Source organism: Schistocerca americana, chromosome 1, assembly GCF_021461395.2.
Source record: "Schistocerca americana isolate TAMUIC-IGC-003095 chromosome 1, iqSchAmer2.1, whole genome shotgun sequence".
NCBI lineage: Eukaryota > Metazoa > Arthropoda > Insecta > Orthoptera > Acrididae > Schistocerca > Schistocerca americana.
Genome location: NC_060119.1, coordinates 22,077,010 through 22,104,430, shown reverse-complemented (window position 1 = coordinate 22,104,430; position 27,421 = coordinate 22,077,010). Strand labels below are relative to the sequence as shown.

Below are 27,421 nucleotides of genomic sequence, written 5' to 3'. Positions count from 1 at the left end.
TCAGCAGTTTGTTTTCTAATACACCAGTAGTAGAATGCATTGATATTCTGACAGAGCTGATGCACAAGTCTAATGTCAATCCTGTAGAATTGAATGACTTGAGACTGGCCACACAGACATGCCTCGCACAGAACTATTTTCAGTTCCAAGGGACTCTTTATAAACAATTAGATGGCTTAGCTATGGGTTCCCCTCTTAGTCCACTGTTGGCTGAAATATTTATGGACCATTTTGAACAAAATTTTCTAAAAACAGAACCTTTGAGTGCAAAAATCCAATACTGGTTTAGATATGTAGATGATGTACTGTGTATGTGGACTGGTACTACAACACAACTCAACACATTCTTGAAAAACCTAAACAGTCAACATAAAAAAATCCAGTTCACTACGGAGATTGGCAACAAATCCATAAACTTCTTAGATCTCACCACTGACATCAGTACACACACCCTGTTGTTGTTGTGGTCTTCAGTCCTGAGACTGGTTTGATGCAGCTCTCCATGCTATTCTATCCTGTGCAAGCTTCTTCATCTCCCAGTACCTACTGCAACCTACATCCTTCTGAATCTGTTTAGTATATTCATCTCTTGGTCTCCCTCTACAATTTTTACCCTCCACACTGCCCTCCAATACTAAACTGGTGATTGCTTGATGCCTCAGAACATGTCCTACCAACCGATCCCTTCTTCTAGTTAAGTTGTGCCACAAACTTCTCTTCTCCCCAATCCTATTCAATATCTCCTCATTAGTCATATGATCTACCATCTAATCTTCGGCATTCTTCTGTAGCACCACATTTCGAAACCTTCTATTCTCTTCTTGTCCAAACTAGTTATCGTCCCATGTTTCACTTCCATACAAGGCTACGCTCCATACAAATACTTTCAGAAACGACTTCCTGACACTTAAATCTATACTTGGTGTTAACAAATTTCTCTTCTTCAGAAACGCTTTCCTTGCCATTGCCAGTCTACATTTGATATCCTCTCTACTTCGACCATCATCAGTTATTTTGCTCCCCAAATATCAAAACTTCTTTACTACTTTAAGTATCTCATTTCCTAATCTAATTCTCTGAGCATCACCCGACTTAATTCGACTACATTCCATTATTCTCATTTTGCTTTTGTTGATGTTCATCTTATACCCTTCTTTCATGACACTGTCCATTCCGTTCAACTGCTCTTCCAAGTCCTTTGCTGTCTCTGACAGAATTACAATGTCATCGGCGAACCTCAAAGTTTTTATTTCTTCTCCATGGATTTTAATACCTACTCCGAATTTTTCTTTTGTTTCCTTCACTGCTTGCTCAATATACAGATTGAATAACATCGGGTATAGGCTACAACCCTGTCTCACTCCCTTTCCAACCACTGCTTCCCTTTCGTGACCCTCAACTCTTATAACTGCAATCTGGTTTCTGTACAAATTGTAAGTAGCCTTTTGCTCCCTGTATTTTACCCCTGCCACCTTCAGAATTTGAAAGAGAGTATTCCAGTCAACTTTGTCAAAAGCTTTCTCTAGGTCTACAAATGCTAGAAACGCGGGTTTGCCTTTCCTTAATCTAGCTTCTAAGATAAGTCGTAGGGTCAGTATTGCCTCGCATGTTCCAATATTTCTACGGAATCCAAACTGATCTTCCCCAAGGTCAGCTTCTACCTGTTTTTCCATTCGTCTGTAGACAATATGCGTTAGTATTTTGCATCTGTGACTTACTAAACTGATTGTTCGGTAATTTTCACATCTGTCAGCACCTGCTTTCTTTGGGATTGGAATTATTATATTCTTCTTGAAGTCTGAGGGTATTTCACCTGTCTCATACATCTTGCTCACCAGATGGTAGAGACCTTTGGAGAAAAGAGAACCACTTGTATGAATATCAAGAGCTCAGATGGAAACCCAGTTCTAAGCAAAGAAGGGAAAGCAGAAAAGTGGAGGGAGTATATAGAGGGCCTATACAAAGGCAATGTACTTGAGGACAATATTATGGAAATGGAAGAGGATGTAGATGAAATGGGCGATACGATACTGGGTGAAGAGTTTGACAGAGCACTGAAAGACCTGAGTCGAAACAAGGTCCCAGGAGTAGACAACATTCCATTAGAACTACTGACAGCCTTGGGAGAGCCAGTCCTGACAAAACTCTACCATTTGGTGAGCAAGATGTATGAGACAGGCGAAATACCCTCAGACTCAGATGAACATCAACAAAAGCAAAACGAGGATAATGGAATGTAGTCAAATTAAGTCGGGTGATGTTGAAGGTATTAGATTAGGAAATGAGACACTTAAAGTAGTAAAGGAGTTTTGCTATTTGGGGAGCAAAATAACTGATGATGCTCAAAGTAGAGAGGATATAAAATGTAGACTGTCAATGGCAAGTAAAGCGTTTCTGAAGAAGAGAAATTTGTTAACATCGAGTATAAATTTAATTGTCAGGAAGTCGTTTCTGAAAGTATTTGTATGGAGTGTAGCCATGTGTCGCAGCAGTACAATCCACTCCCACCCTGCCGCAGGGGAACATCAGGACACTGTGCGTGCCCTGAAGTCTACGGTTGCACTGGATGACCCTTTTGTGTAGAAGTTGCTTCTCACACTCTGTATTTATTATCAGACTGATATAAGGGCTACAATGCTGAAGATTAGATGGGTAGATCACATAACTAATGAGGAGGTACTGAATAGGATTGGGGAGAAGACAAGTTTGTGGTGCAACTTGACTAGAAGAAGGGATTGTTTGGTAGGACATGTTCTGAGGCATCAAGGGATCACTAATTTAGTATTGGGGGGCAGCGTGGAGGGTAAAAATCATAGCGGGAGACCAAGAGATGAGTACACCAAGCAGATTCAGAAGGATGTAGGTTGCAGTGGTACTGGGAGATGAAGAAGCTTGCGCAGGATAGAGTAGCATGGAGAGCTGCATCAAACCAGTCTCAGGACTGAAGACCACAACAACAACAACAGATACAATAAAATTTATTGCCACAGCCAATGGCTACAATCCAGTTCTTATTGAGCACATCTTGCACAGCAAACAAAAACGAAAAATTATACCCCTCCTCTATGCCCCATCTGCTTCCCCACCCACTGTCTGCAAGAAATGGTGTACACTATCATTTCTAGGTCAGTTATCACAGATTGTAGCCAAAGCACTGAAATCCTGCAAGTATAGGCTTGCCTACTATGTCAAGAACACGACAGCCCAGTGTTTTTTTTTAATAGCAAAGACAAGATCCAGTTATTAGCCAACAGTGGGGTATACAAAATCACCTGTTCTGATTGTGACAAATTTTACATTGGTTAGTCAGGCAGAGACATATCAACTAGGCTGGCTGAACATGAACGCAGCTGGAGGTTGCAGAATTCAGACTCTGCATTTGCTGAGCATGTACTGAGTGAGGGTCACAACTACCAGCCAGTGTCCCATGTACTTCACTTAGCAAGCAAAGGCCATAAACTCAACCTGCTGGAAGCCCTGGAAATTAACAAACATCTTGCTCACAGTCCAGATCTCATCCTAAATGACTGGACACAGCTCAACACTTCCCCTCTCCTAAACTTCGTATAATCATCTTTGTTGTTCATTACCTTCCACACTCTCTCTTCCTACATATTCCCATTTTCCTGTATTCATTTGTTTTGTTTTGTTGAAGCTGTCTTTGTATTCCATATAGACTGTAGTTCCACTAGTTAAGGCTTTCTTTTAACTGGTACTTGTATTACTGTCCATGTTTAACACCCCTTGTAGTTGTCTCATCAAATACTGTTCACATTTTACTTTGCTCATTTATTTAATGATTTGCTTTGATTATAATGTTAATATTAAAATGCAATACCACCACACTCTCAAACTGTAGGTTCCCTCAAACACCTCCATTTTCCTGCATTTATTTATTTCTGTTTATCTTATTGATATTGGTTAAGTTCCTTATGTTTTCTGTATTTACATTGATACCTGTCTCTTCTTTTAATTTGTTGCCTATCACTCTCCATATTTCATACCTCCTGATGCAGCCTTGTCTAGTACTAATTTTATTTTATTTTATTTTATTAGTTTTGTTTATTAATAGAAACTGTTATGTAAGCAGGCTATTCCTATTTTGTGCTAAAGGTTTTCCTGTCTACTCCATTGTTATTTATGCACAGTTCATTTTTTACTTTTTCACTGCAAAGATGTTACTGTATGTTTCTACTTCAGTCTAGATGTGTTACTTCTCTTCTAATGTTGTCTGCAAACATTTAACTTCTTTGGTGATAATACTCAGTAAATGTCTGAAGATGGCCTTGTAAGCCAAAAACCGGTTAACAATAAAAGTAATATTGTAGAACAAAAGCAAACTTGTGCTTTTTCATTTATCAAACAAAGGAATTTCCTACAATGCTGCATCACAGGTTTATGCTTCACGATCATCGTTATTGCACATGACAAAGCCAGAGTGGATTCTCATCAGCCCAGTAGTGCATGTTACGTAAATTTACATTGCCACAGTCCATAAACATTGCTACGCCAGTAAACAGCAAACATGTGAAAAATGTAATGTCGTGTCCCAAGTGATGCAGAGCAAACCAACAAAATTCTATGACTTTCAAAATCACTTCCTCTAAGTGCCCGATGTAGTGACAAATTATAAGGGTGGAACTTATGTCGATGCGAGATGCGAATGGCACTTCTGTGGCTGATCCCGCATTCCTAGGCAAAATATCTCGTGCCACCATTCACCTTATAAAAGCAGCATGTCTAAATTCTCCTCATAGGTGTAAATGGCTGCACGCGAGGAATCTCAAACCAGAAATGGCCTGTTGATAGACAACACAGTATTTAAGAGTTCTGGCGTGTACACAGCTGAAGGTCTAGAGACGATGATGTAGCCTGGTGTGAGCACATTTATAACACAACTGCCCTTTCTCAAACTGCCTTTCAAGTTTAGAATGTTTCTTGGATCCTTTTGCGAAGAGTTTCAGTCTCAAAATTAGCAAGCATTACATCGCTGTATTCATCTTTTCATGTGCTTTTGGATTAAAAAGTATATCATTTCTTTTCAAAAAATCATACTTCCTTTAATATCTCAATCTATATGAGTTAAGACTCTTTATCATATACAAAACTACACACCTTTAATGTACTATCATTCGCCAAAAACCTCGTTTTGATATTTGGAACTTTTCTTACGAAATAAAAGGAGTTGTACATATTACTGGACTCAGGTTAGATGCAGCAGCTGCACCAATTGGTTGTGTAATTGTTACAGTCTTGTAGCCATCGAGAGGTCTTTATCGTTCCACATATTCTTGATGAAATATGTGCACCACTGACAGCATCTCCACCGACCACACCCGCCACGCCGCTCACAGCTATGGGAAAGATGGCACTTTTAAATCTCCCACTAACAAACCACTGGGCTAGGCCATCCATCTACTGCTCACTGTCTCTGATGAGGGGTACTGTGCTTGCACACCACCGGAGGACGTAATATGAAATGGCGTCACTGCAAGCAACCCTGATTGACTATGCATCCTTTTAAGCAGCCACAATCCAGAAGTTGCCTCCAGATCCCGTGCATTTGACTCCACTAAGGAAAATTACATTGAAGTGCAGTGACACTACTAAGTGTTGTTAACATTCCGCTGACTTATATAACTATATCAGCATTCAACATTATTTTGTTATTATCAAGAACATTACTCTGATAGCATGTAACACAGAAACACAGAAGAACCTACATTTATGTATAACTTCAGTTATTAAGGGTAGATAGTGTAAAATAACTTATTGATGTGTATCTTTTTGTAGATGTCTTCTTGCATTTACTGGCCGCCTCACTACCAATACAACAATACACTTCGGTCAATTTGTTTATTTTGATGTTCTCTGGTCAACCACCTTCTATCAATTTGATTAATTCTGGGTAGAGTTCAAAATTTCTCAATGTTTTCAATATTGAAACATGAACACAGTCATCTGCCTTCGTAAACCTACAGGTTAATGCCAGAGGCTCTTTTATTTCCTATAATATGCCACGAATAACATTAAGGTGTCAATTTGCTCTCTGCAGCTTCTCCAGTGTCTGAAATCTTCTCAGTTTTCACCTACTTCTTGCTCTCGTTGATGTTTAATACTATGACATAAAATTCTGGAGAAAACCCTGTCTGTGCAGTCCACAAGATATATATCATCGTAGCTTCTTGGACAGCTCTTACCACATTTTTGTGGAGTGGTACAATTTTCAGCGAATTTTTCTGTTGTTCATATAATTTGCAGAGCCATGAGTTGGAAGGTCTGAACCACATCACTGGCATATACCTACACCCTTCAAAACCCGGTCTTCTCTCAAATTATATGATGAGGCACCACCATCTCACTGAATGATGCTATGTCACCTAGTCAGTCTGAATATGACTGGTTTCACTAGCTTATAAGCACATCTTCAGCCTGACACAATAACTTCAAGTGTATTGGGAAAAATCTGAAATGATTTCCAAGAGCCATATGAGTTGCATGCTTATTCATATAGCAGTTACAGCCCCTCTGCAGAACAATAAATATTTTCTCACACTATAGATAACTGCTGAATTTATTATTATTAAAGACATCATTTTTCTTGAATGGACAATGTCATTATAACACATGTGTCAGTCGTATATGCACCAAGGTGCAAAGGTATTCTATTCTCGAGAGTTGTGTGTCTGTCTTTATATGGTCGACACCAACTATTGCTAGTGGATTAGAAACTTCTAAGGTGAATTATGTGTATGTGATTACACTTAAAAATATTCCTGGGGCAGGAACATACACAATATTTACAGACACTGGGTGTGTGGGGGAAGGAGAGGTGGGGGGGGGGGGGGGGGCAGGGAGTATTTGCTTGTGCTCTATCATTGTGTACCGCACAGTACATGCACCACAGCTCTTCAGAGTGCTATATAAGCTAAAAGTGGAAGGGCTACCTCATATTGCAGCAGACAACAACAGACTCTCCATGTCTGAAGCAAGGTGTGCAGTCTGCTGCTAAAGAGATTGTGCCTCCTGAATACGTGCAAACTGATGAGCAGTCTGAGACACAGCAAAGTGGAGCGTCACTACTTGTCTGCGATCCCCCATCACTCTATGTACACTGTTGTCCAAAATTAAAGCAACAAACTGCTGTTTCCCCGTCCTGTGTCTAAGTCACAATATAATCATACCAACTTTCAACAGATGTCCATATGATTGTGTTCTGCACAGATGATGGCATTCCGGTCAATGGAAAACCGTGCCAGTAATGACATCACGCCACTCATCAAACAGGGTAGTAATTGTCAGGTAGTCCCACATCCACAATCGCTGTATACACAGTCACAGACAGTGCAGTACAGCACAGAGAAGATACCTGCCAGACTCTTTCCAGTAGAGAGCCATAGGAAGATCGGAAGCAGGGCAGTAGCAAATTGATGTGGCCCGATGGCTTAATGTGAATTGTTCTGTTGTTTCTTGGATGTGACGACAGCTTATAGAGACCAAAGCTGTATCCCAAAGACCAGGTCAGGGCTGATCATGTGTGACATCAAAGTGGGTGTAAAGGTACAATGGTACTGCCTTAGTACTGCACACAGCCTCACAGCATCCAATGGACATGTTATATTGAGGCAAATGGTGTACAGAAGGCTTCAGCAGAGTGGCCTTTATTGTCAGAGACTTGCTGTAGGTGTACCTCTGACACATCTTCACAAAAGGGAACATCCGGAGTGGAGTCGTCAACATGCCACCTGGATGGTCGAACAGGGGGAGCTGATGTTCTTCTCACAGACGAATCCCGATTTGGCCTGGAGAGTGAGTCGCGACGGATTCTCCTTTGGAGGGAATGTGGAACACAATTTCAGGACCGGCAAGGATTATGTTGACCACTTGCACAGCTCTTCATGAAATTGTATGGATGAATAGGCAAGTTTTACCTGCCAACAAGTATCATGACAAGATCTTGAGACCACATTTGTGGTTCTTGCGATGTGCTGTAAGCCCAGACTTTGTGTCGATGGACAGTATTGCTCGAACTCATAGAGCACGGGTGGTTGAAGTCTTCTTGGAAACAGAAGATACAGCACACATGACGTGGCCTGATCACTCTTCTGATTTGAATTCCACGGAGCATGTCTGGGATGCACAACAGAGGCAGGCTGCATCGCACCAGGATCCATCACCCACTCCTCAAAACTTGCGAGAAGCTCTGCAGGAACAATAGCTGTTATTGCCTCAACATGAGATTGATGACATCATCATCACAGCATGCCCTGTCGTTGCCAGGCCTGTATTGCTGCCAGAGGTGGTCACACCGCATACTGAGCACAGTAATCAATTGTCGGAACGTGTGTGCAAATACGTTAAGTCAGACATAATGAAGAAAATTTCTCTCTCATCGTTATGCATGTTGCAGTTGTTTACATTCTGTATTATCTACATTGTATCTAATTTACTATCGCCTGTTTATATTGCTTTGTAGCTAAATAAACACAATCCTGCAAAATTTCCATTTGTTGCTTTAATTTAGGACACCAGTGTGTTTATCCTTTTTACAATTTATTTTTGAAAATGATTTCATGACAAATATTAAAATTATATCACAAGGAGTGTTTTCCAAATTATTATTATTCAAACAGTAATTTATGTTTAGCTGATTACCATAATGCAATTACTCCTCCTGCAGAATTTGTATTTTACAGAAGAATATTATATTCAAAATTTGACAGTATCATGTGCTCTAAAAGTTATTGACCCTACTAACAATCATTAGCTGGAACAGTGACCTACATTGATTTAAAGTGTTACATTCCCTGTCACAAGAAACGTGTTTCATTTTATTTAAAATGAAATAACTTGGAAGCTTTGTTTGTATAAAAATGTTGTCATGAAGAGTGATTACATACTACTCAAAAAACTATGACCTGGTTAAGTTTTACAAAAAAAGATATGAATTTCCCAAGAGCTATGAAGAAAAGAGTGTTAATTATGTTACGCTAATGAAAAATTAAGTCATGACAAAATGTATGAAAGAAGTCTATTCACATTATTGGTGACATTATGGGATAGAAGTTGTGTCTGTCCTTTTGGGCAGTACCGAAAAAACAGATACCATATATTATTTGTGAAGTATTGGTACAAATACTCTAAAACTTAAACCAATGTAAACACAGATGCACAAAACAAGATGGAGAAAAGGTTGTTAATGAATTGTTATGATTTAATTCAGGTTGAGTTGAAAGTTTGTGTTTTTTAAGGCTTTTATTAAGCCTTTAAGTCTTCCTGATGTTTCTAATGAGAAATCAACATAAAATATGTAAGGGAGCAAGTTATAATTTTGTATGTATTATGGCAGTTTCAATATGTTTACTTTTCAGACAATCATTCAATAATGTTATTTACATTGAATAAAAAGTAAAGTTTGTTGAACAATAACTTTGTTGTTGTCAGGCCACTCTCTGCATTAGTCTAATCTGTGCAGGTTATATCATCCCAGCATAACAGCAACCTACATCCCTCTGAAACTGTTTGCCATTGTCAAGCGTTGGTCTCCCTCTACACTTTGCTTTACTGCAGAAAAGATGACTTCTTGATGCCTCAAAATGTGTCCCACCAAGCAATCCCTTCTTTTATTTAAGTTGTGCCATCAATTCGTTTTCTACCCATTTTAATTCAGTACCTCTCATTTACTACACAATATTTAGCATGTTTAAAGAGTATCTATTATATTCTTATCTGAACTGTTTATTATTCACATTTCACTCCAGACAAATACATTCAGAAATCTGTGTCTGATGTTAGCAAATTTCTATTTTAGAAGTGTTTTTCTTGTTATTCCCATTCTGTGTGTTATATCATCTCTACTTTGGCCACTGTCAGTTATTTTACTTCCTTCATAGCAAACTTCATCTGCTACTTGTGGCACCTCATTTCCTAATCTAATTCCCTCAGCATCAACTGATGCCTTTGGAATAATATCACAGGCTCCCATTTTGAACACAACACAAATTTCTTAACTGTAAGGACAGGGCCACTTATAAAAAGTGGCAACTTCATGAAAGTTGGACAAGTTCAAATAACAAAGATAAGCAACAGCAGAATTATTACAAGTAAGTGTATATAGCTTCCATGCAAATGGTGCCTACAGATGGTTCTTTCACTTCTGTGTGTCTTTATTAGCATTAATAATTGACAATTAATTTCACTACTCTGTTCTGATAACTCTTTTTGAATCATGTAATTCTATAACATGTGTCACAACATAAAAAAAATGTGGAGTTATTGTTACATCTTTATCTTCATGTTTGGGTCTATTGCTCATGTGACAGAAGTTGCAGAATTTGTAACTGTGAGCATATATAATCAAACCTGATTGATACATACCTCAGGAGTCGAAAACAGTGAGAGCCACTCTGGATTGATAATTGACCGAAATCCACGAATAAATGCAGCTGTCTGGTCCTTAATTTGTGTGTGCATACGAAAGTGTGCCATCAAGTGTATGTAATTTATTCTGCAAAACCAAACATAGATACATACATACATACATACATACATATGCCGTAACAGAGAAAAACAATATATTATGGACAGGATGAAAAAATGAAAACATTCAAAATAAAACCAATGATCCTTCTAAGGAAAACAAATTATATACAGCAGTCCACTTTTGAAAACAAATATCCAATGCTACAAATGTTCAACACAACTCAGAAAAAGATCATTCTTTGGTGAAGTCAAATATGCAATAAGCCATACGGAACAAGTATTTAGGCATTTTTTAGCATATTACAATATGCATAAAATGTATTAATCCACTAAATTCTGTAACTGACTAACAGGACAGAGTCAATAGTTTTATCAAGATGCACTTCCATCTGTGTCGTGAATGTCATGTGGTGATACACGATATTGGAACAGGTACACAACAATATCAGAAATGGTACTCCTTACTTATAATCAATTGTTAATATTGAAAATTTTATATTGTTGTCATTATCTGGGTACTATTTAACACAAAAATCAGAAAGATTTATATGTAACTTTCAAAACTGATTAACATACAGGATTCCATTCTGGAACATCTAACTCCATTATTAGACAACTTGGTCATTTAATAAATAAGACTGCCCTGATGACACTTCAAGAAAGACAGCTAAATAGCATAGTTCCAAGTAAAAAATAGAATGCTGCTTCACTTTTTGGGACATTTGACTGACAGATAACCATCTCAATTGTGTACTCAAAGATAATTAGATGCAGAGTTGGGGATTAAGATGACCTCATACACTTGTACAACAATATTTACACAAACTAGGACTTTCTACTTGTACACATCAGAAATCATTTTAGTGTGGTTGAAAGTAGGATTCTGTGTACATACATTATTGCAACCAATGCAACAGTAATGAGGAACCTGGACAAAATGGCAGATAGTAAGCACGACTGATGTTAGTCACTAACATATTTTTAAGTCTTATGCATTACAAGAAAACAAAAATAAACTCAGCAGATGACATTGATAGTGAACATAAAAGTCCTGTGATCATCCGAATATTGATAAAAAATATGAATTTTTCCAGGACTGTGTCACGTCATTTCAATGTGCAGCAAATGTGAAGGTTAATTGAATGATAGTGGATGCCAAAAGAAAAAAGATGATCTACACACCCTGCCCCACCACATACCGTTTAAGACCCAACTCGAGGAAAGGACAGCAGCATCGAGGATGTTCGATAGTGTCCTTCTCACCGGTTCTTAAGCCGGTAGTTTGAAATCGAAACCTATATTGAGCTAAATGTGGAATCTACTGCACTAAACACTGTTAAATGATAAACAACAAAAGTATATTTTCACACAGAAGAGCTAAAGCCCTAATTTTTGGAGCAACAATAGTGAATTGTCATGCAGTGCACTGAACAAATGCACTGGTGCAACACTTGCCACTATTTCACAATTTTGTATACGAAAATTAATAAGCACCGGCAATAAAAATATACGGCAAAGAAGGAAAATATTGCCGAACCTGAACAATTTCTAAAACAGCTCGAATTAGGAGTGACCACTACAGTTCTCCCCACGAGTATAATCACTCAGCTCTTTGAGGGCCTTTCCATTTTTCCACAGAGCTCAGTTCGGGATGAAGGAGACGAGTACACTTGTCGAGCAAGATTTTGGTGTACAGCTGTTAAGTTTTCAGTGTATCCTTGTATTCCATATTAAATTAAGTATATTTTCGTTTTGCACAATGTCTGCGTGCAAATAATGTGTCTGAAAATGTAACAGATACATTCCACAATTACAAAAGTTTTAATCAGAAAAACTTATGGTCATTAAGTGTCATGCCATAGTATGCTCTAAGAAATTAAATGTAATTTTTAAAAGGACTGGTGCGTGGCACACTGAAAAATGAAACAGAAAACAGTTAGGACTAGCTTTCAAGGTCTTGGTCCTTTTTCTAATAAACAGCACACACGTTTACATACACAACCACACACGCACCCAAACGTGCACGCCCACAATATACGTGAGACCAATTATCAAATATCGATTATTGTAAGCACTTGCCCGGGGAGACGGAAGTTGGAACGGGGAAGGTAAAGACACACGGGCATCGAGGAGGTAGCAGGGTAATGTGAGGCAGGTCTCTCACCAGACGACTCGGCAGCCATGCAACGAGACGAAAGGAGTGCAGAGGTTAGAGGACATAAGGGATAGAGAGAGGGGGAGGGAGAATGAGGGGAGGAAAGGAGATGAAGATGGACCAAGGGAAGGCAGTTCCGCACTGCTGCCTAATGAACAAAATACAAGTGTATGTAGTATCAGACCAACAGTATGACTGGAATGAAGAGTTTCAAGCAAACTGTGCGCCATTCTGAATGGAGAGACGTCTTTAGATTTAAAAGTAACTTCGGGCATGCCCCTGGGGAATAATACAAGACTATTGCTTTTCACTTTTAAGTGACCTGGTAGACAATGCCAGAAATTTCCTGAGCCTTTTCGCAGATGACACTGTCGTACACACATGTTGAAATGAAATGCATGCGTAGAGGCAGAGGATATTTCCCGGATTTCCTGGTTAAAAATACACTTTCTCCCGGATGAGAACAAACTTTTTCCATGTTATTACGTGACCATATATTTTCCCTCGGAACTGTAAAACTTATCAATCCTTTGAATGGTTATGTTTTATACACGAGTGTAGAATTTCCCAGTGCTTTAGAAAATGAAACTCAGGGAAGGAAACTCCTTTTGGAAAGGTTTTTGATGTGCAGCAACATGTGTGCTGCATATTTTCGTATTACGAAAGTATAAATTTGAATTCCACCAAACACCGCATGTTACTTTCCGAACCACTGTAATAGAGATTGTGGTGTGCTTTTGTAATCCAGTTATAGCTCATGTCACGTGATCCTGCCAGCTGGTGATAGCGTATATTCAGACCACAAGACATGTGATGTAGTCAACTAATAGCAACATCAGTGTAAAGTAGGGCGGATACACAAACAGGAAAAGTTGATGTTTTAAATTAATATACATAGTGTTGGTACAAGAAAAGAAAAGCTTTCACATATAATATTGGTCTCTAAGGTTAATAAGCTGCAAGAGAAGCTAAGCTTTCACTTATAATGTCGATCTTTCTAGTACCTTCAGCTGCAGAAGTCGAACACGCGCCAGAACAAATGGACGTGGTCAGCCCATAGAGGGCTCCGCCTTTGCGGCGGCTATTCCGCACAGCAGCTCTCACGCAGCGAGGGCGCCACCACTACGCCACGTGCAGACAGCGGCCAATAGCCGCTCCCTCCAGTTTCGTATATAGAGACCCGCTCTGCCCTAGTCGAGTCAGTCTGGTACTCGCTCTGGATTTCGTTTCTATATCGGTGGTACCGCGTTCTGGTCGTTGCTCGTTGTTGACATTTGCCTGGCTCTGGTTCCGAGTGGATTTACTGTTGGTGTTTGGTGTTGTGGTTTCCACAAGCCTCCGTTGTTTATCTCTTCCCTGTTGTGTCAGATCATAGTCGGTCTTGGTCGGTTGTTGTCAGTTGTCGTTGGTCTGTCGTCCGACTCGTTCTGTGTTTACCCGGTGGTGTGTGCTCCACCGCCGGCGGCTTCCCCGCCTGGTGGCTCCGATCCGCGTTGGTTTTGGTTACTACAATCTTTTTTGCGTGTGTTATACTTCATGATTATCACACAAATGTGTCAGTAAAATTTTTAGGCGAGTCCAGTGACTTGTCCTCGAAGTTTTCCACAAATAAATTAGCTACCACAGAGGAGAGAGAGCTTGCCGTAGCACTACATCAATTTGCTCATAATAATGACATGAATGTCTGATCTGGGCTCGAAATACTTCTAAATGGCTCGTCATCAAACACTCTGTGAGTTAAGAAATTCATTGTACATTCTCGCACATAGTTCAATTTGCATAAAAGGAAATTTATTTTGAAAGTAACGCTTTTCAAACTACCATTCACAATATTTTCCCACGATCTGTTAGAAATAGGTTCGTTTCAGTAATCGTCAGATAACAAGCGCTCCCGCGCTTTGGCAACTCCTATGATGCAGGAAGTCGGTATGTCCGTATGTGTAAAACATTAAAAGATCTTACATTATCTCATAAAAGAAAAAAGGCATCAGAGGATACTCCAAGAGCATCAGAATTTCGTGAACCATACTAAAATGGCACATTTAAAGTGCATACTTAAAGAGCACATTCGTATGTCCAGGTTCCCAATGAAGTAGGTCTCGACCTGATATTAAACTTTTCAGTGTGGGTTTTGGGATGTAAATTTTCTTGGAGTACCAATACTGTATTAACTCATTTTTGGTTCTTTATTATGGAATAGTGCCATATGTGCTAGAAGATGAAAACGTGCAATTGAAATGCAGCGAGCAGTTGAAATTAGCCAATAGTGTGGAACCAAACACTTTGTTTCAAACACGATGCCTCAGTGTAAAAGATTAATAAAAGCCAAATTTCTTTAGCAAACCGACAAAAATAACTTCATTGTTCTACAAGGTGATTAATGCATAGCTGTCAGAAAAGTAGAAATCTCCCCCCCTCCCCCCTCCCAGCCCCACCCCCATCCCTCGAGTGTTTGAGATATGTCAAAAATTTAAAAAATCGAATTTTCAAAAATATGTTAATTTTGTAGCAAACATCTTTCTGAAGAGTCTGATACATCTACATCTACATGATTACTCTGCAATTCACATTTAAGTGCTTGGCAGAGGGTTCATCGAACCACAATCATACTAACTCCCTAGCATTCCACTCCCGAACAGTGCGCTGGAAAAACGAACACCTAAACCTTTCTGTTCGAGCTCTGATTTCTCTTATTTTATTTTGATGATCATTCCTACCTATGTAGGTTGGGCTCAACAAAATATTTTCGCATATATAAAACATATATGTTTCGCATACATAAAACATATATCAAACTTCCTGGCAGATTAAAACTGTGTGCCCGACCGAGACTCGAACTCGGGACCTTTGCCTTTCGCGGGCAAGTGCTCTACCACCTGAGCTACCAAAGCACGACTTACGCCCGGTACTCACAGCTTCACTTCTGCCAGTATCTCGTCTCCTACCTTCCAAACTTTACAGAAGCTCTCCTGTGAACCTTCGCAGCCTCTCCTCCTCCCCCCCCCCCCCCCCCCCTCGTCTGGCTCTCTATCCCTCACAAGTTCAGACTCCTCTTATTTTGTTGTGCAGTCACTGAGTCATACGGTATAAGATCTACCTTACACAAACCTGCTACCCCTTCGTTTCCTCGTGTGTCCTTCCCACCCTCTTCCCATCTCCATCTATCCCGACAACTGATTTCAATAATCAATTTTCAATAACCAATCTAGCCTCTACCGTGGGCATCTACATTTGGGTGCCTGTGTGGTTGGGTGTGTGAATGTGTGTACTCTTAAAAGAAAGAGAGCAAGAACTCAAAAGCTAGAGTAACTGTTTTCTATTAGATGTTTTTGTGTGCTGTGCATCGGCCCCCTATATGTTAATGCATCCCTTTCTCTCCTTTGATGTGATTTTCCACCCAGGAATTTCCATTGTTATATTTCTTGCACATTGTGTTGCTTTTACACACACACACACACACACACACACACACACACACACACACACAAACTTACTTGTTCTCATTAGTCACAGGTACAGCTTTTCCTCCAGGAATTAATTCGTGGGTCACCAGCCTCCCAAGGCAGTCTTCATCTACTGAGAATGTTAAATCTAGCTCCTGGACGTCACCCTGGTGATGTTTGATAAATGTCAAGCTTCTGTACAATTCACGATCAAGTGACGGCAACTCATCCATTGAGCTATAAAGAACTTGATTCTGCTGCCCCAGTAACTGGCTCAGGAAGAAAGATGCAAATGGGACATCTACAACAATTCCCTGAAAAATAAATAAATATATTGCTGTAAGTCCATATTCAATCAAACAAAAAGTTATATAAATTAAAAATGTGTACACAAATACAAAGACATATGCTATGTACTAAAGAAGAAAAGCATCTTCTCACCAAATACTGAAAAGAGAGCAGTCAGGAGCCATACGTCCCACCACATTTACCCACCCAAGCTTGCTTGTGGCCGACTGCTCTGTTCCGTTCTGTTGCCCACACTGTGGGTAGTCAAGCTCATCCATTCTGGAAACAGAGTGCACGCACCGTGATATGTGAGGCCTCTAGCTCGTTCAGGTGCCCAGCCGATGTATCGAATCATATTAATTTTTTTTCACTCTTTTTCCTTTCTTATATATATGTTACTGTGACTGACCAAAATTGGAGAATGTCGACTTTCACCTGTGAATGTCAACAGACGCCAAATACGTCGGTGAAAGATCGAATATTTCATTACATTGTTGTACATTCAGACCCTCTCTGGTGTGTGTAGACAACCACAGATATGCTCTGTTGGAGGTCCAAAACAGAAGAGTCAAAAAACAAGCGACTGGCTCTCTCCTGCCAAATCCTTTGTTCTGCTCAGAGTCAATCAGCTTTGTCAGTCTTATGCAAGATTTGATAACGCGAGCAACGTTTTCTTAATTTTTTTTCCGATACCCTAATTTATACTAAATAGATACTGCAGTAAATCGTTATCTTTTTCATGAAAAGTTAAATGAATTAATTGTGGGTAAATGAGAAGACAATTGTTTTTATTTTTCTCAAGAAAAGTATTCTAAAATACTTCCTGTAGTGGTTTCTGCTACAATTAAATGCAACACACCTTTGGATTACAGACAATTAAAATGTTTTGATGTTTTAAAAAGTAATGATGAAGAGAAGTTGATTGTACCATTAAAACCAGGGGAAACGAACATACAGTATTATGTTACCAATGAAGAATTGTAGAGTATACTATATGAAACACACATCAGAATAGGCCACGGAGGAAGAACATGTATGCTTAAAGAGTTGCAAGTTAAATACAAAAATATTACATATGAAGTTGTAATGTTGTATTTAAATTTATGCAAACAGTGTCAAATGAAACACAGTGCACTTAAGAAAGGTATTGTTGTGAAGCCAATGATTAGTTCTGAATTAAACTAAAGATGTCAAGTCAAACAGAGATGGTGAATATAAGTTCATAATGGTGTATCAAGATCATTTAACTAAGTTTGTCCAGCTACGACCTTTGAAAACTAAAAGAGCTGAAGAAGTAGCGCATCACGTTCTTTCAATATTTTTAAATTTGGTGGACTAGCAATATTGCAATCAGATAATGGTAGAGAATTTAGTAATAAAGTCACATCCGAACCATGTGCTATATGGAAAGATGTTAAAATAGTTCATGGAAAGCCTCATCACAGTCAAACACAAGGCTCAGTTGAAAGGGCCAATCAGGATATACAGAAAATGCTAACTGCATGGACCAAAGATAACGATGCAAATAAATGGTCAGATGGTTTACCCTTTGTTCAATTTGCCAAGAACCCTACTTACCATGAAGGAATACGCCAAAGTCCTTACAAAGCCGTGTTTGGCATTAAAACAAAAAGAGACATAGCATCGCCTTTTTTGCCTGGCGAACAAATCGCAAATATTGAAACTAAAGAACAACTCAAAGAAATTGCCAATACTTCTGAAACCGAAGAACACCTTGAAGAAACTGTGAATACTTATAAAAAAATTTGAGTGGTGGTCATACCAAAAACCATATTCCAAAGAAAAATACTGAACAGGCCCTACAACCTACATCATCTTCACATCAAATTCTGTCTGAAAAACATGAGTTGATTTCTACAAAAAGAGCGGCTGTGAAAGAAAATCTTCTACTGCAAGCAACAAAGATGTTATGAAACCCCACAAAAATAATTTCCTCCTGCTCAAATAGGTGATAATGTACGAATACAAGTCCCTGATGTCGAATGTGATCGTACAGATAGCCGAAATGTGTTAGCAGTTGTTGTTGGAATAGAAGACTCCGACTTCTATAAACTGGTAAATAAAAATCAAGCAGCTTTACACACGTAATCAGTTCGTAATTTGTATTAAAAGTTACTTTCCATAGATGAGATTTCTTTTCAAGAAATATCGCTGAGAGAAGCAGCTGCAGCTAATTCGGAATGTGGGGGACAAAGCTATACACACTGCCATTGCAAAAGGAAGCGTTCCACAAATAAATGAAGGTGTAAAAGCAAGGGCTCTTGTGCAATTCAAAGTGTCATAATAGTTTAAGTTGTTGGAATAAATAAGATTTGAATCACATAAGTATGTAATTTGTTATAACTATTATTTTCTTTTCTCATGTAGAATGTACTGTGCATTTTAAATTCTTGGTCATTCCTTTCAGAAAGAGAGGCAAAAATGTTACGTCACACTTGTGACATTTTATAGCGACTGAATTATGGAGAAGAAAACATAAATCTCCAACATGTTCAACATTCACCATTAGCGCATGGTGAATGTCAACATTTACCACTGTAAGTCAGAAATAAGGGTATTTAGCAAATATTTTGGACGTACACTAAGCGACTATGTGAATGTTGACATTCACAGGTGAAAGTCGACATTCTCCAGATTTTGATGTTTCACTGTCACATATATAAGACTAGAATGGGTAATACATCCCGCCAAAGATAAATTAATGAGTTATTTTGTTTGTTTTGACACATCATTAAACATCTGTAGGAAACAAAATAAGAAATATGCTATTCAGTTTGTTAATTCCTGTACTTTATTAGCAAAAGCAAAATTTATTCGCACATTTAAGACATCCACACCTATCTGTTCATCATTTCGTTTGCTGCCGAGATCCTGCATCAAGAGGTTCAGAGCAGACAAGAAGAACTTAACGCAATATCCGGAGGAGCAATCCTGCATCAATATTGTCACAATTAAGACTAAGCACAATAGAATCAATGTGAAGCACTACATAACGCAAATTATAAATATTGACCTTGAATGTATTGATATTGATACTCAAGGTCTGTTGATACTGGTATCAGTTAAAGTTCACACAGGATTGTATATAAATTCATAAATTACCTTCAAATTTCTTTCAACTAGTCTTTCCAATCAATTTTTCCAATTATTCATGCAACTATTAATCAATTTCCATCATCAAGCCACATCACTATTCATCGAGCCTGTGATAGAACGTACTTTGGTGTAACAGGGAAACAGACGGCACAGGGAATGGGGGAATGCAGCCCTATGCAGGAAGTTCAGTGCAAGACAATGTGTTAATCTGATCATAAGCAATCCACAATTGCTTTGGATTTCTTGATAGTGAATTTGGGTTGTTGTACATTATTATGTCCGAAATATGTATCGAACAGCAAAGGTCTTCCCAATGTCCGAAGATCAGATAATGTGAAGAAGAAAAAAAAACAAGTTGCTTAGCTTCTATTTATCACAAATTTCTCAACCATCTAAATTTCCAAGCGACTGAAAAACAGCGCCGGTGACTCCTGCATATATGGAGGGTAAGAGAACGGACCCACTGTATTACAGGGCAATACTCATAACATCAGTTTTTCTCGGTTCAAATACAATGTATTTCCTCGACACCGAGATGTATATGTCCACAAATCAGCATCGCTCATGTGAATTTCAGTTTGCCTTTTCATATAATAGAGGGAAACATTCCACATAGGAAAAATATATCTAAAAACAAAGAACCTGTAACTTACCACATGAAAGCGTTGGTATGTTGATAGAGAAAATATAAACAATGAAAAACACACAAACACACACACACATTTCAAGCTTTCACAACCCAAGGTTGCTTCATCAGGAAAGGGGGAAGGAGAGGGAAAGACGAAAGGATGTGGGTTTTAAGGGAGAGGGCAAGTAGTCATTCCAATCCTGGGAGCAGAAAGACTTACCTTAGGGGGAAAAAAGGAGGACAGGTATACACTCGCACACACACACATATCCATCCGCACAAACACACACAGGCAGACATATGTAAATGCAAAGAGGTTGGGCAGAGATGTCAGTCGAGGCGGAAGTACAGAGGCAAAGATGATGTTGAATGACAGGTGAGGTACAAGCCTGGTGGGTAACGGGAAGAGAGAATATATTGAAGGGCAAGTTCCCATCTCCGGAGTTCTGATAGGTTGGTGTCAGTGGAAAGTATCCAGATAAGCCAGACGGTGTAACACTGTGCCAAGATGTGCTGGCTGTGTACCAAGGCATGTTTAGCCACAGGGTGATCCTCATTACCAACAAACAGTGTCCGCCTGTGTCCGTTCATGCAAATGGACAGTTTGTTGCTGGTCATTCCCATATAGAATGCTTTAAGTAGCTCATCGGAATAACATCCGTTTCCTTTCAGTCTCCTGCTCATGGCTATTGCACTGCCAGAAAGCATTTACAATGCGCGTGCACACACATGTGTGCACACGCATGTGCGTCTGTTCACATTTGTGCGTTGTATGAATAGATTTAAAAGACAAGCAACAATAGAAACTGCATTAAATATCACTGTGAAATATTTATATGCAATTGTAAGTTACAAAATCCATTTTCACTCAACCTGTGTCCTGCACGTTGGATTAACTAAATTCTTGGTGGATGAATTACTTCTAAAATACATTTAAACAATGGAAACCTGAGTTAGCAATGTCAACAAATAGGTAAAGACAGAGTGCTACTTTCTGTACGTCAAGTTGCAGACAAGCACAAATAAAGCTTTTGGCCACAGCCTTCATCAGTGGAAAAAAGACACACACACCACACACACACACACACACACACACACACACACACACACAAAAGCCAGCACATCTCATGCACACTACTGCCAACTCCAGTATCTCAGAGCAAAACGCAACTATAACGTGAGATGCAACAGTCTGGAGGGGGTGGGGAAGGGATAGTAGCGCACGGGTGGGGAGAGAGATGAATGCTGTCTGGTGCAGAGACTAGACTGACAACAGGCAGTTGTGGGGGAGGGAGATATGGAAAAAAAGGAGCAAAAAAGGGGAAAACAGACGAGGAGTGGGGAAGGATGAATTGAAGAGGGCTGTAAATAAACAGGGTGGGAGATGAGAAGGTGAGGAGATGATAGGACACAGGGGGTGGAAACTGTGGGGTAGAGGGTGTTGGGCGAGTATGTTACCATAGGTTGAAGCTGGGACCAGTATGAGAACAGAGAATGTGTTCCAAGGATAACTCCCATCTGCACAGTTCAGAAAAGCTGGTGGTGAAGGGAAGGATCCAGATGGCTCAGGTAGTAAAGCACCCATTGGAATCAAATGTGTTATGTTCAGCTGTTGATTGTGCCACAGGGTGGTCTATATTGCAGGTGGCCACAGTCTCGCGGTGGCCGTTCATCCTGGCGGACAGCTGATGGGTAGTCATACAAATTGTAGCACAGCTAGTAAATGACATGGCTACTTTCACAGGTGGCCCAGCTCTCGACAGTGTAGGATAAACCTGTGATAGGAGTGGAAGAGGAAGTGCAGGGTGGGTGGATTGGGCAGGTTTTGCACCTGGGTCTCCCACAGGGATATGATCCTTGTGGCAAGGTATTGGGATTGGCACAGGGATGGACTAGGATGTTAGGGAGATTGGGTGGATGTCAGAACACCACTTTAGGAGGGGTGGGAAGTATCTCAGGTAGGGTGACCCTCATTTCAGGGCATGATGATTGGCAATCAAAGCCCTGGTGAAGGATGTGGTTCAGTTGTTCCAGTCCAGGGTGGTACTGGATGATGAAGGGGACACTCCTTTATGGCTGTTTCTTGGGGATGAAAGAGGGATTGGGGGTACGAGGGGAAACGTCATGGAAGATCTGTTTGCGAGACAGGTCTGGGGGATACTGCCTTTCTGTGAAGGTATCCCTCATCCTGCCATACTTTTGCATTTTGTTTTTCATATTTGCCCTTGTCACACAAACTTTTGATCTTCGACCTAACCCATCCCCTCCCCCCCACTCCCTCACATATTTTTATGTATCTGTTCATATTTTTGCTTTTCTGTGTGTCTTTACCTATTTTTTTATGCCTCTTTACATGTCTTTTTGCTTATCCAGCTCCTCTCACAACTATCAACACCTATTTTGCTCATTTCTGCATCATTCTCGTTTCATTTGCACCATTCCTGCCACAATGGACCCTTGCTCCATCTTTCTGTGCCAGTTCAGAAAAGTGCCCCTTTCCCTGGCTAAAACCCAGTCCACATCCTGTTTCTCAAATTTTTCCTAAACCACTCAATCCCCCCACCCCCCCAAATAGCTTAACTAAAGATTCCTTTCTCTGGATCCCACACCTCTTTTTGCAATGACTACACCTTTTCAGATTCCACCAGTCTCTGTCTCTCACAAAACTGGTACTGCAAAAAACACACCTCCATGGCACAGGCATCTCGGAACCACCTCTGCTCCCTCCACAAGATACTACAGCTATGCAGTCATCACACCTCCGAAACTGAATCCCTTGGTCTCCAGCACCTGGAGGTGCATTCATTCCAGATACCACCTCCATAAGCCATCCAGCCTGCTAACTTCCTACTGCCACCTGCAGGCACCACTACCTAACCACTGTCGTATCAACAGAGCTTCTCCTCGTCCACCACTCACAGTGCTAAGCCCTCTCTGGCGGGCCTTTTCAATTTGCCACATCCACCAAAACTCCCTAGCAACCTCCACCAAATTCAGAGTCAAAACATTCCTTTAATGCTGTTGTTAACCTTTCCACCAAAACCCTCAGCTCTGCAGTTGTTTCAGTCCTACGCAACGGCTTCACTTTTAGCCCTATACCAAAATTCAGCTGTCAACCCTTTCACACCAAAAATTCCCTGCCATTCACCCTGATCAGCCACCAGGGATGGCATATCTGCAGTAACAAAAACTCCCTCGTTCAGTATATTGGGTGTCTCATCGGGACATTCAGAGATAGGCACTATCCTCCAAACCTTGTCTGCAAAGAGACCTCCTGTGCCATTTCCCCTCAAACTCCCAATCCTCCCACCACCCTCCAACAAACATCCTGGACTGGAACAACTGAACTACATCCTTCGCTAGGTCTTAGATTACCAATCATCGTGCTCTGAAATGAAGGACACCCAACCCGAGATACTTCCCACCCCTCCTAAAGCAGTGTTCTGTCACCAACCCAACCTCCACGACATCCTACTCCATCCCTATGCCACTCCCAATCCCAAACCCTTGCCACAGGGATATGATCCTTGGCCCAGGCCCAGGTGCAAAACTTACCCAATCCACTAACTCAGCACTTGCTATTCCAATCCTGTCACAGATTTATCATACCCCTTCAGGAGCCAGTCCACTGTGAAAGTAGCCATGTCGCTTACCAGCTCTGCTGCAATCACTGTACAGCTTTTTATATCAGTATGACTACCAAACAACTGGCCACCAGAATGAACAGTCACCACCAAACTGTGCTCAAGAGAAAAGTAGACTACCCTGTGGCACAACACGCAGCTGAACATAACACACTTGATTCCAATGGCTGCTTCACTTCCCGAGCCATCTGGATCCTCCCTCCACCACCAGCTTTTCTGAACTGCACAGATGGTAGCTATCCCTACAACACATTGTGCACTACTGTAATTATCCCAGCCTCAACCTACTGTAACATAGTGTCCCCACACCCTCCACCCCACAGTTTCCATACCTTATGCCCTTTCATCTCCTCCCACTTTTGTCTCCCACCCTGTTTGTTTGCAGCCCTCTGCCAATGCATCCTTCCTCGCTCATCTCCTTTTTTTTCCTTCTCTGCTTATTTTTTCCCCACCTCCCTGGCTCACAATCTCCTAACACTGCACCTGCAGTCTAGTCCCTGCACACTCCACCTGATGGCATTCATCTCTCTCCCCACCCGTACACTACTGTCCCTTCCCCTTCCCTGCCCCTTCCAGATCACTGCTTGCATCCCACGTGATAGTTGCATTCTGGCCCAAGATGCTGCCATTGGCAGTCTTGTGTGTCTGAGGTGTGCTTGCTCGTGTGTGTGTGTGTGTGTGTGTGTGTGTGTGTGTGTGTGTGTGTGTGTGTGTGTGTGTGTGTGTGTTGTACTGATGAAGGCTGTGGCCAAAAGCTTTATATAAGTGTTTTTCAATTGTGCCTGTCTGCAGCTTTGTGTGTCTTCTTTACGGTAAGCAGCAATCTGTGGCGCCCTACATTGTTAAAATATATTTAACATAGAAAGTGCACTCTTCGAAGTCGTGACTTGTGACAAGTGCAGCAATAAACAGTGCTGATTTGTTTATGGCAGTTGACTGACCGACACAGTAGCAGATGCTACAATATAAACAGAAAGACATCGTCTCGGTTCTGAATGCAGTGTGTAGAGTTCACAATCTGCACATCTGTCGAGTGACCAACGTGGAACTCTATTCACAGATTCAATGCAGCAAATGGAACAGATGTCACATCATTAGTCATTAGAATATTAACCAATAATAGAATGCCCATTCACTTTCCATCACAAGAAAAAGTAACATGAGGTGATACCAAAATTTACACTTCACACAAAAAATAACAACAAATAGCACCTCATAAGTAAATAATTTTTCTCAGAATCATATAATTATTTTCCTCCTATCATCCCATACAACTTGTTTTAGTATGAAGTGAGAAAATAAAAATTTATGGGATCTGAAGCAATATATGATACAATATAATTGAATATAATAGAGGGAAACATTCCACGTGGGAAAATTATATCTAAAAACAAAGATGATGTGACTTACCAAACAAAAGCGCTGGCAGGTCGATACACACACAAACAAACACAAACATACACACAAAATTCAAGCTTTCGCAACCAACTGTTGCTTCATCAGGAAAGAGGGAAGGAGAGGGAAAGACGAAAGGATGTGGGTTTTAAGGGCCCAAACTCTTTGCCTTTACAAATGTCTGCTTGTGTCTGTGTATGTGCGGATGGATGTGTGTGTGTGTGTGTGTGTGTGTGTGTGTGTGTGTGTGTGTGCGTGCGCGTGTATACCTGTCCTTTTTTCCTCCTAAGATAAGTATTTCCGCTCCCGGGATTGGAATGACTCCTTACCCTCTCCCTTAAAACCCACATCCTTTCGTCTTTCCCTCTCCTTCCCTCTTTCCTGATGAAGCAACCGTTGGTTGCGAAAGCTTGAATTTTGTGTGTATGTTTGTGTTTGTTTGTGTGTCTATCGACCTGCCAGCACTTTTGTTTGGTAAGTCACATCATCTTTGTTTTTAGACACAATATAATTGGATAGATAAAAAATCTATTCACCAGCCAGTGGCAGAAGAACACACATATAAAAAAGGTTTTACTTATGCAAGCTTTGAGAGCCAGTGGCTCCTTCTTCCGGCAGAAGGGTTGAAGGGAAGGAAGAAAGGTGAAGTATAAGAAACTGGAGAGGTGTAGGAAAAGGGGCACTGTTTGAAAAAGTCACCCAGAACCCCATGTCAGGGGAGACTTACCTGATGGGTAAGTCCAGTAAGTCTCCCCTGACTTAAGAGTTTTGGGTGACTTTTCCAAACTCTGCCCCATTTCCTATCCAGTTTCTTTCCCCTTGTCCCTCTTTCTTCTCCTTCAACCTATCTGCTAGAAGAAGGAGTCATTGGCTCCAAAAGCTTGCAAAGTAAAACCTTTTTCATACGTGTGTTCTCCTGCTGCCAATTGGCGCATAGATTTTTTATCTACCCAATTTCACTATATTGCCAAAAATTGGTTATTTTTGTTGTTATAACACAACATGAGATTCTTATCATAGTTGACTGCAAAAAGTTGCAAGAACCAGGGACTTCACCATACTTTAGTTCAACAGGCTTTTTGTTTCAGCATTACTACTGCTTACAGACACTTATTTAACAACTGACCGTGTCCTTAGCTGAGTGGTCAGTGTGTCTGACTAGTATGGAGTGGGCCCGGGTTTGGTTCCGAGCTGGGTCAGGTGTGTTCTCCACACGGGGGCTGAGAGTTGGATTGTCATCATCATTGACATGCAAGTCACCCATTGTGGCACCAACTGAAAAGATCTGCAACTCGGCAGCAAAACTGCCAGCCATCAATGCCGTATGAACATTTAATTTAAGGACTCGTGCACATTGGGTATTTCAGCAGAATGGGCTTTATGTTATTTTACAATTATGGTATGGAAGCAGGCAGCAAAGGAGAGTATCCCTTATAACAGTAGATATATTTGTGCATATCTGCATTCAGTACTGACTGCCAGATGCCACAACTCCTTCCAGAGTCAGGCAACACAGCTGTCAAAACAGTTCAGACATCACTCTGTAACTCGTCAGAAGATGGACTGAAACTCAAATTAATCATATTCAACTCAAAACAGAATATTCCTTAACATAATCAAGTGTTAAAGCAATTAAACTACAATACCCATATGAATATTTCGATAACTGTAAGGATGTATTAATGCACAACTGTCAGGAATTATTTAGGATCAAACTGCAAGAACTCGAGAAACTAAATTCAGGCCCTGCCCTTCACTATATTTTTTTAACATGTTATTGTTATTTTTTATCTCAGTCTGAGGCGTGCCACAAACAGAAATTCTCATTCATAAGGCTATTGCTTTTCTAGGGAAAGTGTCAGTAGCAATTATGTTGTAATTGTTGCGAGTAGATGATATTAACAATTGTCTGAACAGAATGGTATGGGTGCTCAGTGAATGTGGTGGTGTTACACTGTTCACTTGGTTTGAATGACATCAGTGGTGATGCACTTACTCTAGCACTGACTACCTACGCAAAAGATGGCCTGGGAGCATCGACACTTCTTATGGGCAACAACTTTGATGAAGGGGAGTTAGAACGGAAAAAAAAAATTTTTTTTCCACATTTTTTGATTTTTATCTCATTATAAAATTTGCTATATATATACACGTGTTTATACTATGAAACGATACGATACTGTTTCTGACAGTGCTACCAATACAAACACGTAATTTAACCTTTATAACACAGCAATCCACAGCCTTCTGTATAAAAAAAAATTACCGA

The 27,421-nt window shown here is 40.2% G+C and overlaps 1 protein-coding gene across 1 annotated transcript in view; it reads right to left on the bottom strand.

Moving 5' to 3' along the window:
* The window catches only part of LOC124545912 (ubiquitin-protein ligase E3B), a 273,159-nt gene that overhangs the window by 66,271 nt on the left and 179,467 nt on the right, over nucleotides 1-27,421 (bottom strand). Inside the window, exons 13-14 of the mRNA XM_047124876.1 lie at nucleotides 16,132-16,394; nucleotides 10,378-10,507 (exon numbers count right to left, since the gene is read on the bottom strand). Coding sequence (XP_046980832.1) covers nucleotides 10,378-10,507; nucleotides 16,132-16,394 — 393 coding nt within the window. The remainder of the gene's footprint in view (nucleotides 1-10,377; nucleotides 10,508-16,131; nucleotides 16,395-27,421) is intronic.